At 41.0% G+C, this 16,420-nt stretch overlaps 1 protein-coding gene across 3 annotated transcripts in view; it reads left to right on the top strand.

Moving 5' to 3' along the window:
* The window catches only part of phkb (phosphorylase kinase, beta), a 288,598-nt gene that overhangs the window by 8,849 nt on the left and 263,329 nt on the right, over nt 1-16,420 (top strand). For all 3 annotated transcript variants that reach the window (XM_072596241.1, XM_072596240.1, XM_072596242.1), the window contains one exon: nt 7,252-7,338. In XM_072596241.1, the coding sequence (XP_072452342.1) occupies nt 7,252-7,338 (87 nt within the window). The remainder of the gene's footprint in view (nt 1-7,251; nt 7,339-16,420) is intronic.

Here is a 16,420-nt window from a genome sequence, read left to right on the forward strand (position 1 = left end):
GCACTTTCCCCTGCCACCGAAGGAACTGTAAAACCTGTGCCCACACCTCCTCCCTCACCTCTATCCAAGGCCCTAAAGGAGCCTTCCACATCCAGCAAAGTTTTACTTGCAAATCCACTAATATCATTTATTGTATCCGTTGCTCCCGATGTGGTCTCCTCTATATTGGGGAGACTGGGCGCCTCCTAGCAGAGCGCTTAAGGGAACATCTCCGTGACACCCGCACCAATCAACCAAACCGCCCCGTGGCCCAACATTTTAATTCCCCCTCCCACTCTGCCGAGGACATGGAGGTCCTGGGCCTCCTTCACCGCCACTCCCTCACCACCAGACGCCTGGAGGAAGAACGCCTCACCTTCCGCCTCAGAACACTTCAACCCCAGGGCATCAATGTGGACTTCAACAGCTTCCTCATTTCCCCTTCCCCCACCTCATCCTAGTTTCAAACTTCCAGCTCAGCACTCAGGCGACTGACTGTGTGGAGTTTGCACGTTCTCCCCGTGTCTGCGTGGGTTTCCTCCGGGTGCTCCGGTTTCCTCCCACAGTCCAAAGATGTGCAGGTCAGGTGAATTGGCCAGGGTAAATTGCCCGTAGTGTAGGTAAGGGGTAGATGTAGATGTATGGGTGGGTTACGCTTCGGCGGGGCGGTGTGGACTTGTTGGGCCGAAGGGCCTGTTTCCACACTGTAGGTAATCTAATCTAATCTAAAGACTCATTATCACTGTCTCCTTGACTTGTCCGGACTTGTCCGACCTGCCTATCTCCTTTTCCACCTATCCACTCCACCCTCTCCTCCTTGACCTATCACCTTTATCCCCTCCCCCACTCACCCATTGTACTCTATGCTACTCTCTCCCCACCCCCACCCTCCTCTAGCTTATCTCTCCACACTTCAGGCTCACTGCCTTTATTCCTGATGAAGGGCTTTTGCCCGAAACGTCGATTTCGCTGCTCGTTGGATGCTGCCTGAACTACTGTGCTCTTCCAGCACCACTAATCCAGTATTTGCTTTCCAGCATCTGCAGTCATTGTTTTTACCTCAGTGACCCTCAGTGTCTAATGTAGGTGGCGAAATGATCCATTTCAGAAAGTATGCTGATTTTTGAGCCCCACTACTCTTTGATTGTCTCTGGAGTTACTCAAAGTTTCCAATTTTAGCTGTCTGATGGAATTCGATTCAGAAGTCAACCCCCCCACGTTGATGTAGAAAATGGCAAAAGGATGCGGGTTGGACCGAAGGGTCTGTTTCCATGCTGTACATCTCTATGACTTGAAGAAGTTCACACTGAGGCATTGATTAATATTGGCAGTTAACATTTGCCCACTTCGTAGTGTTATCACTGATGGTATTCAACCAGTAATGGGCAGGAACTTGCCAACTCTCTGGGGCGCTGCCAGCATTTGAGTTGTGAGCTTGTAATTGGCCAACAATTATTGTAGAGTCATCCGGCATGGAAACTACCCTTTGATCCAACTGGTCCATGCCAACCATGGTCCCTACTTTTCTGCATCCTATGAGGAAAGTGTAGTTCAATTGGGCCTGTACTCACTAGAGTTTAGAAGGATGCAAGAAAATAATTCTAATGGGGCTGAACAGACTGGAATCAGGGAGGATATTTTCCCTGGCTGGTGAGCATAGAAATAGAAGACACAGTCTCAGGACACGAGGTGGACCACTTACGACTCAGATAAGGAAAAGGTTATGTTTTCAGTCAAAGAATAGTTAACCTGTGGAATTCTGTACCACAGAGAGCTGTTGAGACCATGTCACGCAATATCTTGAAGAAAGAGAAAAGACAAAGTTCTAATTTAAAAAGAATCAAAGGATATATCAAGAAAATGGGAAAATGGCTTTGAGATAGAGGTTCTACCAAGATCCTGTTGAGTGGAGGAGTTAGCTCAAATGGCTGAATGACCTCCTTCTCCTTGTTTCTATGTTTTGATATGAAATTACAGAGAATACTGTTGTAATTGATACTGCCAGTTATGAAATTTAAAGTTTGAGTTTGAAAACAGGTTAGTAACCATCTATTTTAAAAATCAGTTCTTTATTAATAGGATGGAACACGTTAGTTGTGACCTCAGGAATTAGGAAAGTGTGTTGAGATTGATGGCTTTTAGCATACATGTGTCAGTTGTTTTGCAAAATATATTTTCTTGCTAGCTGTATACTTGAGAAGGCTAATTCTGTGTTGTGTGGGAAATTAAAGCATTCTTTTTATGTTGTGGTTTTAAATTTAATGGAGACTTGATAATTATTAAGGATGTTGATGATTTCTTCTGCTTCTATCTGAGTCTGCTACCTAACACCTTGTATCAATCCAAATATCGATGGTCATGTTACTTTGTGACTGCATAATCGAGCAAATGAGTTTGAGAATGTAAAAGGAGCCCCCAAAAATCAAAAAGTAGCCCTCAAGAAAATCTTGAGACGATTACTTTCTCTCTGTTTTCCAGATGTCCTTTTCTGAGCTTTTGAATTTATGGTCCTACTTTTGTTGAATGTAACATAGGTCTCTTATTTTTATTTAATTTAGAAGTAAAAATTGACTTTCTGCAAATTAAACGTCCTGAACTTATTGAGCAGTGAAAAAACTGCTTCACTACACAAACGGTAATGTAGTTTCACTTCTTGCATTTCCAAATTTTACTAGTGAAGAAAAGTATGCGAGCAGGCAGATGTAGAAATTTATTTAAGATGACAACTAGGCCCATGTTCTCATCTCGGGAACATTCGACATCAGCTGCTGCTCAAGGTGTGAGTGCTAGTTCTTTTGAAGATCCTGGTGAAATGCTATCACAGTTTCCAGAACTTGGTGAATAAATTGCAATTCCCTTTTGATGTTGATGTTTTATTCAAGGAATGCTGGAGTGTACTGTTTTGTGTTTCTACAAGAGTATTTCTCATGCTCAGATTAGATTCCCTACAGTATGGAAACAGGCCCTTCGGCCCAACAAGTCCACACCGATCCTCTGAAGAGTAACCCACCCAGACTCATTCACCCATCCTACACATACCGCTGACTAATGTGCCTAACGCTATGGGCAATTCACCTGACTTGCACATCTTTGGATTGTGGGAGGAAACTGGAGCACCCGAAGGAAACCTGTGCAGACACTGGGAGAATGTGCAAATTCCACACAGACAGTCGCCTGAGGCGGGAATCAAACCCAGGTTCCTGGCGCTGTGAGGCAACAGTGCTAACCACTGGGCCACTGTGCCACCCCAGATTGACAGATTCATGTAACTGGCACCCCCACTTACCCCTCCCCACTTCAATTCCCTCTGCATGATAGACAAAAGGGAATTGACTGTACTGCTAAAGTCTGAGACTCCAGCAAGATGAAGAATTGAAAAAGTAATTGCGACATTCGATATAGATTACAAAATTTGTTAGTTTGTGAGAGTTACTGCATTTCCTTGATATCATTCCACTGTTTTTGTACTCTGACGAAAAGGATGAGAAGAAGCTTCAAGTAAAAAACATGGAAGGCGGAGGAACTGGTATCATTACAGTCTAGATCTGTAAAAAGCAGTTGATGCTTGCGGAGAAACAGAACCCAATGAAATAGAGATAATTCTTCATACAGAATAGTCAAATTTGCCATTATCAGACCTTACTTATTGGAGATGTTCATTGTCAAACAAGTGGCAAGTAACATGTGTACCTCACAAATGCCAGGCAAAGTCTTTACACCAAATTGAGTGAGAAATTACATAATTTAAAACAGCAGGGTTTGAAAAACAACTTCTGTTTGACAACTTTAAGTTCCTTTCTAATGCTGTAACAGACATCAGATTTTTCCTGTACACCAAAGGTGCTTTAGTGCTACTAGAATTCTCCTTCTGATCTAAAATCACTAACTTTTAAAATAAATGCTGCCTAACTTCTGCTTGTAACTATCAACAATGAGGTGTAACAAGCTGTACTTAATTGGAGAGATCCTCAGGCAAATTCAGCAATATTTTAAACTCAACATATCTAATTCGCATCAAAAAGTGGATTTTCATTGATTTGACCTTCTCCCAAAATATCTAACTTGGGTTGATAGCAACAGATGGTTTCCATAAGCAGAACACTTCTCCAATGAAAAGAAATTCACAACTATTTGCATGAATGAGCGAGCTAATAAACATAAGAATAATAATGGCTCCATTGATTGTAATACTGACTACCCTAAGACCACACTTTCAGAAGGTTTAAATCCACCATGGAAACTAATGCACAATGGTATAAATCAAAATATCTCTATCTTGTCGCTGAGATGAATGGGAAATATTTGAAAAATACAAATACTTAGCACAATTTTGTTAAATGTACAATTCCCACACATTTTGTCTTAATCAAAGAAATAATGGAATAAATTAAAAATTAACACTTTCAGTATTTTTATCTAAAAGACAATTTTAACTTTGCGTAATTTAGATAAGTAGTTCAAACTATTTTAGTGTGTGCTAGCACATTGTGTTCTGTCCAAGAGTAACCACAATCTGCTTCTAGGTCAGATGATGCAGTTTACTGTTCCTTTCCTAGCTAATACTTTTTTTAGATTAATGTGAACCAGTAAAGAACAGCTCCATATCGTGTTGTCATTTTGTACAGGGAAATCACGGTGGGAGGCTTCAAGTTTGATAAGTAACTGTTAACCCAATGCCATCCAATTTTATGGATGATTTCCTTGAGCAAAATCTTAAAGTCACAGTTTGGTAACAAAAATTGGTGTGATACTGCAGTTAATTGTGCAAGGCTGGAATCCAGAACTAGTGGTCCCTCGAGCAAAACTGGACAAGTTAATTGTCAAGGATATTAGTTACACCGCTGTGTCGGTAAACATTGATGCACTTCCTTCCTGATGAAATAGTCTTGATGAAATCTCCACCATTAGGCATGGGTTCCTACTCTAGCAGTACAGTGCAGTCTTGTTGTGTTATTTTTATTGACATTCTTAGACACTCGATGCAACTGCAATATGCTAACTTCTGTGAACAACCAAAATTTATTAAGCAAGTTCAAGCTTTGGGGGATCACTTAATACTCTTCGCAGTGCTTGGGAAGCATATCAAGAGAAGCTCTGAACAAAAGAAACAGTCCTTCCTTTATACAGTACAAGAGTTTCACATTACAGTCAACAATGCCCACAAGACAACTCTTAGCCATTCTTCCACAGTCTCATGGTGTTCAAGACACAATGTAGTGATTGCATCATTTCCAGAGATAATGTGATTAAATCATTCCTTAATGGCAAGACCTGGTGAAAATTGTATTTTTAACTACAGGGTGTGGTCAGAATTCCAACTGCAATGTTCTTATTGATTCTGAATAGGGGATGATGATGCAAATGGCTCTGAATGACAAGGGATGACAATGTAAATTCACTCTGAATAACTAGGAAATGGCCATGCAAGTCACTCTGAATGTTAAGAGATGGGATTGTAAATTCCTTACATTCTACCTGTAAGACAGAGACAGACCACCCTAAAACAGAGGCATACCACCCTACCTTTGGGACATTCAATTTCCTGCAAGTCAGCAGAGCAAATCAACACTTTAATATTTCAGTACAGGTACACAATCCTTTATCTAAATACTCTGGACCAGCTGGTTTTTGTAATTTTGTAATTTTTTGAATATCGGAATAAGTAACAATTCAACCGTGAGATTTGAAAAAATCTTACCGAACAGCAGGCTCACAGTGAGTAATACAGGCCCTGAGACGGAATTGAAGCCTGCCAGTCCTGCCTCCCCACATCGCATCTGAGTGACCTGCATCGAGCGGATGTGGAGTTGGGTTAACTGTTTGCACGCCATACAACCTTGTTAACGAGATAAAAACTTCACGAGAAAGCCTTCAGATTTTAGAGCTTTTCGGATTTCGGGATTTCGGATAAAGGGTTGTCTACCTGTGTTATGTCTGGACCTTGCACAGCAGTTTTTGGTTTTTAGTTTTTCCGTGGAATGTGGGCATCATTGGTGAGGCCAACATTTAATGCCTACCATTAATTGTCCTTGAGAGGTGGTGGTGAACCATCTTGATCTCCTCCAGTCCAGCTGGTGCAGTACAACTTAGAGTTGCTCACAAAAATTTAACTATGCATTATTGTTGTGTTGCATTGTGAAAATAAACTTGTGCACTATTCTTTCCAATCCGATTTACTCTTGTTTGCGTTCAGTCAATTGATTTGTTTAATCAGTTCTGTTACCTTTCTTCTTTAATAATTTAGATCTGATGAGGCATGTATCTAGAAAAAAGGAGAGTAAGTTGATTGCATTGACTAATAATTCAATAGTTAATCTTTAGAATCATCAGAGAGGAAGATAACTTTAACTGAGTTTAAATTTTGAGATTGGTAGAAGGTCTGAAAAGATGCTCTCAAGAGATGACGCTGTCAGTGTGACAAAAAAGAAATATCAGAAGCAGACTGAGGTCAGGAGATGTGTAATTTAAAAAATAATTTCTACTAATTGAACCTTCAACAAAGAATGAATTCTATTAGCATTGTGCTTTGATATTAGAAGGGTAATATTGGTAATAAAGAATACTGAAAGTTTTGTGTGATGAATTGGTAATGTATGTTATGATTGTTTTAGTTTGTATTATCAACATTTTAAGTACTGGTACTAATTTAGAAGGCTACTATTTTTTAAATCATTAGTCATTTTAACTGTTTACTAACTCTGACATAATGTTTTATACAAACATAGTAGTGTGTTACAAGGGGTCTTAATGGAGAACCATTTGTAATTATGTTCTGGGATAAGACTTTGCAAACCAAACTTAATTTTTGTAAGCTCTCCTAATGTGGTGGTGAGGGAATCTTCTTGCATTTGAGGTCACTTGTAATCTCGACTGTCTCAGATTAATGACAAGAAATGTCATAATTTGAAGGACTAAGGGTAGAATTAAAAGTGTCATCTTAAAGTAAATTATCATTTTCTTCAGGCCTCCAGAATTGAGTATATGCAAGATAAATCAAAGGTGTTTGGACAACATTTGCACTGGAATAATAAAACAATATTTAGAAAACTAGTTAATAATTTTAGCAGAAATAGTGTGCTCTTCAAGGTTTAAACCACAGCTCGGTTAGTCAGGGATCTTTCACTCTGATGCAAATTTATATGTAATTTTGCTTTGATTTGCATTCAATTAACTCTGCATTGTGACACCTGAGTATATTATAGTTTTAACTGATAACTTTGTAACACTATTTGGTCTATTTTGGATTAAAGTATGGTTTTTATCTCTTCTTAGACTCTGTTTATGAACCTGCCAAAACTGTATCACTAATTTTCTCAGATGATAATCGTTTGGATAAACTTGACAAATATTACAGAAATGGTAAGTTGATTTTGAACACAGATTTTACATTTGTAACATTTTAGCTATAAATTGTAATGCTTTTCTGCGTAGTTGTATTGAAATCTATTTTTTGGATATTAGAAAATTGCCTGCTGCACAGGGAGAAGGGTCTAATTCTGTAATATATATTCATGGTATTGCTAATAGTTTGTTACATTGCGCTCTCTTACATTGCGGTTGCAGGTATTGTCTGTTCCGTAGTGTTTGCATTACAAGTGCACCAATTACCAGAAGTTATTGATAGTTGAGTGCAAAGTGTTTGCATTTATGTGTTACCTTATTGCAGCTTCAGAAATTCACACCCTACTCTATAACCAATACATTTCAAGTATTGTCACTGTCCTTTTGTAGAATGCAAATTGATTGTTGTTTGCCAAAGACAACAAACTAAGGCAGATACCTCTGCCAGTGCAACACTTCTATAGCACTATATTCTATATTGAATGATGTGATTAATTAAAACTTGTGTAATATTTTACCCGACTGCATAAAAATGACTTTTGTGTATATTGAATGAAATAATTCAGAAAATCCAATTTGAAAGGAACATCCTTTAATATCGCACACCAAAATAAAGTCAGTACTCGTGGCAATAAAAGGCTAGTTTTAGCCTGGGACAGAAACTTTGTAGACCCTCCCTAGGTCTGCTTTCTTTTTATATCCAGAAGTGTTATCATACGCAACTGAATTTTTCTTTCATCACTAAATTGCAGTGGTTTTTTTTTCATCTGTTACCATAACCTGTAAGATATATGAGCTAAATTTGGCCATTCAGCCCATTGAAGCTATTGCCCACCACCACTAAATCACCTGCGTTTCCAATTGAATAAGTCGCGTGCAAAGCCCTTTAAGGGTAACACAAAGGTGAGGAAGAGGTAGGGAGAGGGAACTAAATCAAAATGAAAGGGCTGGGTAGGCTTTATAAAGGGCTTAGTGATTAAAAGTTCCAACTGGGCAGGCCATTGCATATGACCATGGGAACTCACTCAACAAGCTCCCAAGGGAGATTAGTGATTTCTCATGGGATTTGAAGGGCTGATCAGATCCCTCCCCTTCTTAGTCAGAGGGTTCCCACTCGTTCATGTGATGATAAGGCCTTCTACGTCGTTTTGCCCAGGGTTCCATTCCTTTTGCTTTCCATATCTAGTCGAGCTGTGAAGACTATCAAAAAGTCACTATGACGGCTCATCCTTAGTGACGTGTCTGTTGAAACGATTGCCACTATAGAGGGTTCCCGCTCATTGACATGTTCTTTTTGCTATCTTCTCCCCAGTTTTGACCATGTATGATACCGGTTCCCTTTTTTAAAAAACAGTAACTCTTGAAATACCTGGAGAGATGTTACCAAAGTTCTTTATGTGGACCTTATCTTCCCCCTAGTAATCTTTGAGATGTAGGAAATGCTTTAACTCCATTCTGCTCCTTCGAATCCAAGCCCTTTTTAATGGCTTTCACCTTCTCTTCGACAGGGTAAAATCCACCATTGTCAATTCTGTGTGTTCCTTTTGAAGTAGCTGCTGAGATTTAAAGTCATCCATATAGACTGCCACTTTAGGCATCCCTTGGAGGATGTTCTCTATTACCCTTTGAAAGATGGCAGCAGCTGAAGGTACCCCAGTTGGCAAGCGAGTGTACTCATATAGTCCTTTGTGAGCATTTATAGGATGCCCAGATGATTCCTTAAGCTCCAGTTGGAGATAGGTATGGCTCATGTTCGATTTAAAAAATATGTCACATCCGGTCAACTTTTCATACAAGTCTTCTATGTGTGGCATAGGGTTTCTGTCTCAGGGAGAAAATCCGTTGGTTGTCAATTCATAATGCCCACAGAGACAGAGCAAGGGTCGGCAGGTTTTACGACTAGAATTATTGGTGCGACCCATTCAACAAATTGTACTGGGTGTGTGACGCCCAATTCTCCTAGAATTTCCAATTTAGCCTGTACCTTTATACATAGTCATAAGGGAGTGGCCATGCCTTGAAGTATGTAGGTCAGGTTTTTGGGTCTACATAATTTTTGCAGTGGTGCCTTTTATCTTTGTGAGGTCCTCTTGGAAATAATTTGGGGTACTTCAAAATGACTTCATATAGATTGTCAGGACCCATTTTAAAGATCTGTTGCCAATCCAGGCAGATTTTCTGTAGCTAATCCCTTCCCAACCTTGAACCACGATTAAGAGGAGTCAGACTGTGTTGCCTGTGTGTAACTGGTGTTACGTGAGGGCTCCCCATTGTATGTAGCAAATTTAGCCTTGGTGCTTTCACGCTTAAAGACAATATGCACAATTGGGCTTTCCGAAAGGTTTTGCTCCCCAACAATAGATACAGTGGTACCTGTGTCTGAAGATCTCGACCCCCGGGAAGGGGTCTCTTGGTTCCGCGATCAGTCAAACAATCAACAGGAATAGAGGCTGCTTCAGCAAGATTTCAGTTTATTACAATGCCGGACACAGGTTTGTCCAACTACACAGAGGTTAAAAGCTTCTTTGTTCCTTGCAGAAACTGTGCAATTTCACTTGGAACAAAGGCATTTTTTATGTTTCTTCCGATATAGTACAGTCTTAATTGCAGAATGAATCCAGTAAAATGTAATAAAATGACAGAATGGACAGCAGGTTAACCCAATGATATTTTCTGGAAAACAAAGTTGTTTACTACACATTATCTCTTCCCACCTGCATTTCAAGGTTAACTGGGATAGGTAGTAATGTCCTACCTATCTTAGTTAATTCCATGCTGTGAAGGGTCCATTGTTCTGCTTTGTCTTTAATTCAGTTAGTCCAGCAAGGCAGGAAATCAGCTTTTAGCAAGCTGAGAAGCCGTTTTAAACACAGTGTTAATTTGCAGCCTGAAGCCATTTTGTTATGTTACTTTGCATTGAGAAGCCATTTTATGGTTAATAAAAGCATGCATAAAATGGTTACTCCTGACAGCAAGGTGAAAGTGAGGACTGCAGATGCTGGAGAGTAGAGTGGTGCTGAAAATGCACAGCAGGTCAGGCAGCATCCGAGGAGCGGGAAAATCGACTTTCGGGCAGGAGCCCTTCATCAGGAATGAGGCTGGAAGCCTCAGGGGCGGATAGGTGGGAAGGAAGATTGACAGGTGGGACAGGTCTTGAGGATGGTGCTGAGTTGGAAGTTTAGAACTGGGGTAAGGTCAGGGAGGGGAAATGAGGAAACTGGTAAAGTCCACATTGATGTCCTGGAGTTGAAGGGTTCCGAAGCAGAAGATGAGACGTTCTTTCTCTAGGCGTCGGATGGTGAGGGAGCGGCGGTGGAGGAGGCCCAGGACCTGTGTGTCCTCGGCAGAATGCAAGAGGGAATTGAAATGTTCGGCCACGGGGCAGTGTGGTTGATTGGTGCGGGTGTCCTGGAGATGATCCCTGAAGCACTCTGCGAGAAGGCGTCCAGTCTCCTCAATGTAAAGGAGACTGCATCGGGAGCAACAGATGCAATAAATGACATTTGTGGAAGTGAAGGTGAAACTTTGTTGGACGTGGAAGGCTCCTTTGGGGCTTTGGATAGAGGTGAGGTGGGAGTTTTTTTGGGGGGGGGCAGGTTTTGCAATTTCTGTGCTGGCAGGGGAAGGTGCCAGGAGGGGAGTGTGTGTTGTTGGGGGGCATGGACCTGACCAGCTGGTCACAAAGGGAACGGTCTTTGCGGACAGCAGATAGAGGTGGGGAGGAGAAAATATCCTTGATGGTGGGGTCCGTTTGTAGGTGGTGGAAATGCCAGAGAATGTCCACTACATTGATGATTGCATCGGTGCCATCTCGTGCTCCCACGAGGAGGTTAAGCAGTTCACCAATTTCGGCAACACATTCCACCCCAACCTTAAATTCACATCCCAAAGGAACCTTCCACATCCATCAAAGTTTCACCTGCCGAGGACATGCAATTCCTGGGCCTCTTCCCCACCACCCAACACCTGGAGGAAGAACGTCGCATCTTCCGCTTCGGAACCCTTTAACCCCAGGGCATCAATGTGGACTTTACCAGTTTTCTCATTTCCTATCCCCCCACTTTACCCCAGTTCCAACCTTCCAGCTCAGTACCATCCTCATGACCTGTCCCACCTGTCAATCTCTCTTCTGATGAAGGGCTTTTGGCTGAAACGTGGATTTTACTGCTCCTTGGATGCTGCCTGAACTGCTGTGCTCTTCCAGCACCACTAATCCAGAATCTGGTTTCCAGCATCTGCAGTCATTGTTTTTACCTAATCTTTCTTCCCACCTATCCGCTCCACTCTTCTCCGACCTATCACCTTTACCCCTTTCTCCATCCACCTATTGCACTCCCAGCTACCTTCTCCCAGCCCCACCCCCTCCCATTTATTTTTCTCCTCTCCCGATGTTTCAATCTCATTCCTGACGAAGGGCTCCCGCCTGAAACTTCGATACTCCTGACAACAGTATAATTCCAGATTTTAGATACTCCTGTTTACCTGTCTATCTAGTGGGTGACCATATACTGAATGGTTCTCTTAACTTGTGGCCACTTTGGGAGAAGTGATACAACTAAATTGTATCAGTTCCTCGGCCTGATTTATTTGCAAAGCCCTGTCTTAAATTGACTTTGCCCTTTGCCTGGTTTTATGCATTTTGCTTCTTTCGGTAGCCTGGAGGGCTATGATTACAAGTGTGGCATGGACATTTTCACTCCTTACTGTTTTGTGGAGAAACTTACCATCCAGTTCTGGAACTTGGACCTTTGGCTCCAGTCACTCTTCCTTGGCAATCAATGGGAGCTTACAAGTATTGTCAGCTGAGAACTTGGCTCGGTGGTATGAGCATAACCCAAGTTAGAGGACAATATTGTCTTTCGACTCCTGAAGCTCATGAGCCCCTTTTAATGCATTTTCATGGGAAAGAGCCAGTGCTATGGCTTTCTTGAGGTCGAGATCTTGTTCAGTCAGTCATATGATCACCTATATGATCAATTAGGTATTTACAAGCAAAGCATTTATGGCAATGCTAACCATCAAAGGTGAAGGGGGGGTGGGGGGAGGGGGGCTAGGGAGAGTAGGAAAGGGCAATGTGCCTGCTTTATATATTTTTTTCTTTCTCTTCCATATCCAGAAGTGCTATCACGTACAACCAAGTAACTTTCCCACCGTCAAATAATCATGACTTTCTTTTTCCCTTTTTTAACTACTAACCACCACCAGTAATCATCTGTGTAACCAAATAACTATTTGCAAACAAAGCCCATTATAGGAAGTGCAAACTATCAAAAATAAGGGGCAGGTAGGGAGAGAAGGCAGGGGCTAAATCAAAACAGAGTTGGAGGGGAAAATAAAGCACCGTACTCCCTGCAGTGTAAGTCTGCTTTTTTTTATCATTTAACCTATTTTCCTAATCAACCTGTTCAGCGATGTTATTACACATCTCCGGAACAGGTGTAGTTTGAACCCGTGCCCCCCTGTCCAAGGGTAGGGACTCTACCAGTGTGCTACAGGAGGGCTCAGGTAGTGAGTCCCAGCTGGCAGGGTCATTGGCTGCCCAGAGAACTCATACTCTGAGCTCCATAGGAAGATTAATTTGTGATTACCCATGGGCCTTAAAGGGGTTATCACATTCAACAATCTTTATCAATTAATAATTTCAAATCTTGAGGCAATCTTGATTCCCTGCTACTTATTCCAACTAGTTGAGGGATATGTTCGTCTATTGCCACACATGTTCTGTCTTCATTCTCCAAGCAGAAAGTTCTTCATCATGATCAAGTTCCATTTGTTGCAGTATTGATTCTCCATAAGGAAAGAGATTACGTTTGTCGGAAAGTGATTTGGGGTTCTTTTCTCATTAATTTTCTGTCAAGAATCATGAATTAGAATTGCTTGGTTTTCTATGAATATTGTATGCTGTGAGTAAATGACTGAACAGTAGGACCAAAATGAACAATGCAATGGAATGGTAAGGAGGAAAAGTGCAGTTCTAAAATAAAAAAAAGTAACTGATTGGAAAACAGTGTGAAAAATCAATTTAGACTTGAGTTTGGGCATTTTCCTTTTTTTTATATTTCCCTTTTACTCATTGAATTTAGAGATTTCACTGCATAATCTGTTCTATAACTGTTAGTTGGAATGTCTTGTGGCACAATTGGTCTGTCTGTGCCTCTCAGCTTGGAGCACAGGTTTGAGTCTTATCCCAAAACAGAAGGTACATTCATAAAGTATTCAAATAGGTTCCATCTGACATGTACCAGTGATAGGCAGCAAGAATGGGAGTGATTCCTGGTTAGCTATGGGGTCAAAAGAAGGCTTCACCATGTTTCTGCGTTGCTCCATGCAATATGCACATACAAGGGCATGTCTGTACTTGGGATGTGAGCTGTAACAAGCTGGTGGCTTATTTATTTGCATTCACTTTTAATCTATTAAAACTTGATTATGAAAATATGTTACATATTTTCTTGTTCTTGTATGGAGGAGTGCCCAGCGTGTTTTTTTTGAGCGAATGCTTCACATATTTGTTAATTTCCAGTTGTTCCATGAAGATGTGACAGTTCAATTTACATTTGCAGATGTTGTGTGGAGATGTGACAGTTCCATTTACTGGAACATTTTCAGAAAATAGCTTGATGTTATAGTTACCATTTTTCACTACTCGGGAAATCTTGATTTAACCAGTATGTCAAAATCTTTTAGAAATCTATTATTGAATTGATGGCACTTTTTCATATTGATTTCTTTGCTTTTCCTACCAACAATATATTTTTCAAATAGCTTAGTTCCATTTGTTTTAAACCCAAATTATATATGCTACATCTTGGAAATGTTATGGTGTGCAATAAACATGTAAATACTAGGGTGATTGAATTCAAGCTGAGTGCAAGTGTGAAAGGCAAGTATTTCCTTGGAACTTTCTCTTCATCTCCGAATGCAATTTGAATGTGTCTTGTGTATTGGTGATATGGTGGTGTATTGTTTTGTCGTGTGCCCGATACAATTTTAAAACAGCAATTATGCTAGAAATTCATTCAAGATAAACAAATTTTAAGCATGGAAAACCAGCTTGAAGTATTATGTTAAAAATAAATATTCCAAGCCATTATCACAACCATTATATTTATGCTGAGTTGAAATAGTATATTGAAGTTTTAAAATTTCATTTCTGCAGTCTGCCACTGAGTGATTTTCCTAATTCATACTACACTGTAGTTTTTCAAAAGAAGGCCAAATGCTTTCCCAAAGCAGACTGAGTCTGATAGCATTCTTGTGAGAACATAAAATAAAGAATTGATGTATATTTTCTGCTGTATAGTAAAAGTAATATTGAGAATTATTCAAATATCTCCTCCAGAAAGGTGGTCGAGAACCTCAGCATTAAATCATTTCACTATCATTTCCCGGACTGCAGCCTGAATCAGTTACACGTCTTATTGCAAAGTAAAATTGAACTTGTCCTACCAGTTCATTGGGGTGTTCTCTTGTAAGAGAAAGATGACTGATGGTGGTTCAACCCAAGGGTCACAATGCCTCAGGTGAAGGGAGAGGTTGAGAAGTAGAGTTCTTCATGGTAGTCTCAGAATTGAACTCCACTGTTGGCATCATTGCATTACAAACCAGCTGTCCAGCCAACTAAGCTAACCAACATCATAATTAACCATGGGTGAGATCCCTGAAGACTGGGGGGAAGCGAATTTTGTGCCCTTATTCAAAAAGGGCTGCAAAGAAAAACATTGGAACTGTAGACCAATAAGTCTAACATCTGTAGTAGGTAAGTTACTTCAGAAGATTGAGAGATAAGATTTACATGCATTTGGAAATACAGCATTTGATTAGGAGTAGTCAGCATGGCTTTGTTGCGTGGGAGATCATGTCTCACGAACTTGATTGAGTTTTTTGAAGAAGTAACAAAGAAGATTGATGGGAGCAGAGCAGTAGATGTGATCTATATGGACTTCAGTAAGGCATTTGACAAGGTTCCCCATGGGAGACTGATTAGCAAGGTTAGATCCCATGGAATACAGGGAGACTTAGCCATTTGGATACAGAACTGGCTCAAAGGTAGAAGACAGAGGGTGGTGGTGGAGGGTTGTTTTTCAGACTGGAGGCCTGTGACCAGTGGAGTGCCACAAGGATCAGTGCTGGGCCCTCTATATTTTGACATTTACATAAATGATTTGGATGCGTGCATAAGAAGTACAGTTAGCAAGTTTGCAGATGACGCCAAAATTGGAGGTGAAGTCGACAGCGAAGAGGGTTACCTCAGATTACAACAGGATCTGGACCAGATGGGCCAATGGGCTGTGAAGTGGCAGATGGAGTTTAATTCAGATAAATGCGAGGTGCTGCATTTTGGGATAGCAAATCTTAGCAGGACTTATACACTGAATGGTAAGGTCCTAGAGAGTGTTGCTGAACAAAGAGACCTTGGATTGCAGGTTCATAGCTCCTTGAAAATTGAGTTGCAGGTCGATAGGATAGTGAAGAAGGTGTTTGGTATGCTTTCCTTTATTGGTCAGAGTATTGAGTACAGGAGTTGGAATATTGCGTGCAATTCTGGTCTCCTTCCTATCGGAAAGATGATGTGAAACTTGAAAGGGTTCAGAAAAGATTTACAAGGATGTTGCCAGGGTTGGAGGATTTGAGCTTCAGGGAGAGGCTGAACAGGCTGGGGCTGTTTTCCCTGGAGCGTCGGAGGCTGAGGGGTGACCTTATAGAGGTTTACAAAATCATGAGGGGCATAGATAGGATAAATAGACAAAATCTTTTCCCTGGAGTCGGAGTCCAGAAGTAGAGGGCATAGGTTTAGGGTGAGAGGGGAAAGATATAAAAGAGACCTCAGGGTCAACTTTTTCACGCAGAGGGTGGAACTTGTATGGAATGAGCTGCCAGTGGAAGTGGTGGAGGCTGGTACAGTTGCAACATTTAAGAGGCATTTGGATGGGTATATGAAGAGGAAGGGTTTGGAGGGATATGGGCCGGGTGCTGGCAGGTGGGACTAGATTGGGTTGAGATGTCTGGTCAGCATTCGGGTTGGACCGAAGGGTCTGTTTCCATGCTGTACATCTCTATGACTCTATAACCAGGAAAGTTGATGAGGGCTGGGCGGTAG

The sequence above is a fragment of the Chiloscyllium punctatum genome, chromosome 26 (assembly GCF_047496795.1).
Source record: "Chiloscyllium punctatum isolate Juve2018m chromosome 26, sChiPun1.3, whole genome shotgun sequence".
NCBI lineage: Eukaryota > Metazoa > Chordata > Chondrichthyes > Orectolobiformes > Hemiscylliidae > Chiloscyllium > Chiloscyllium punctatum.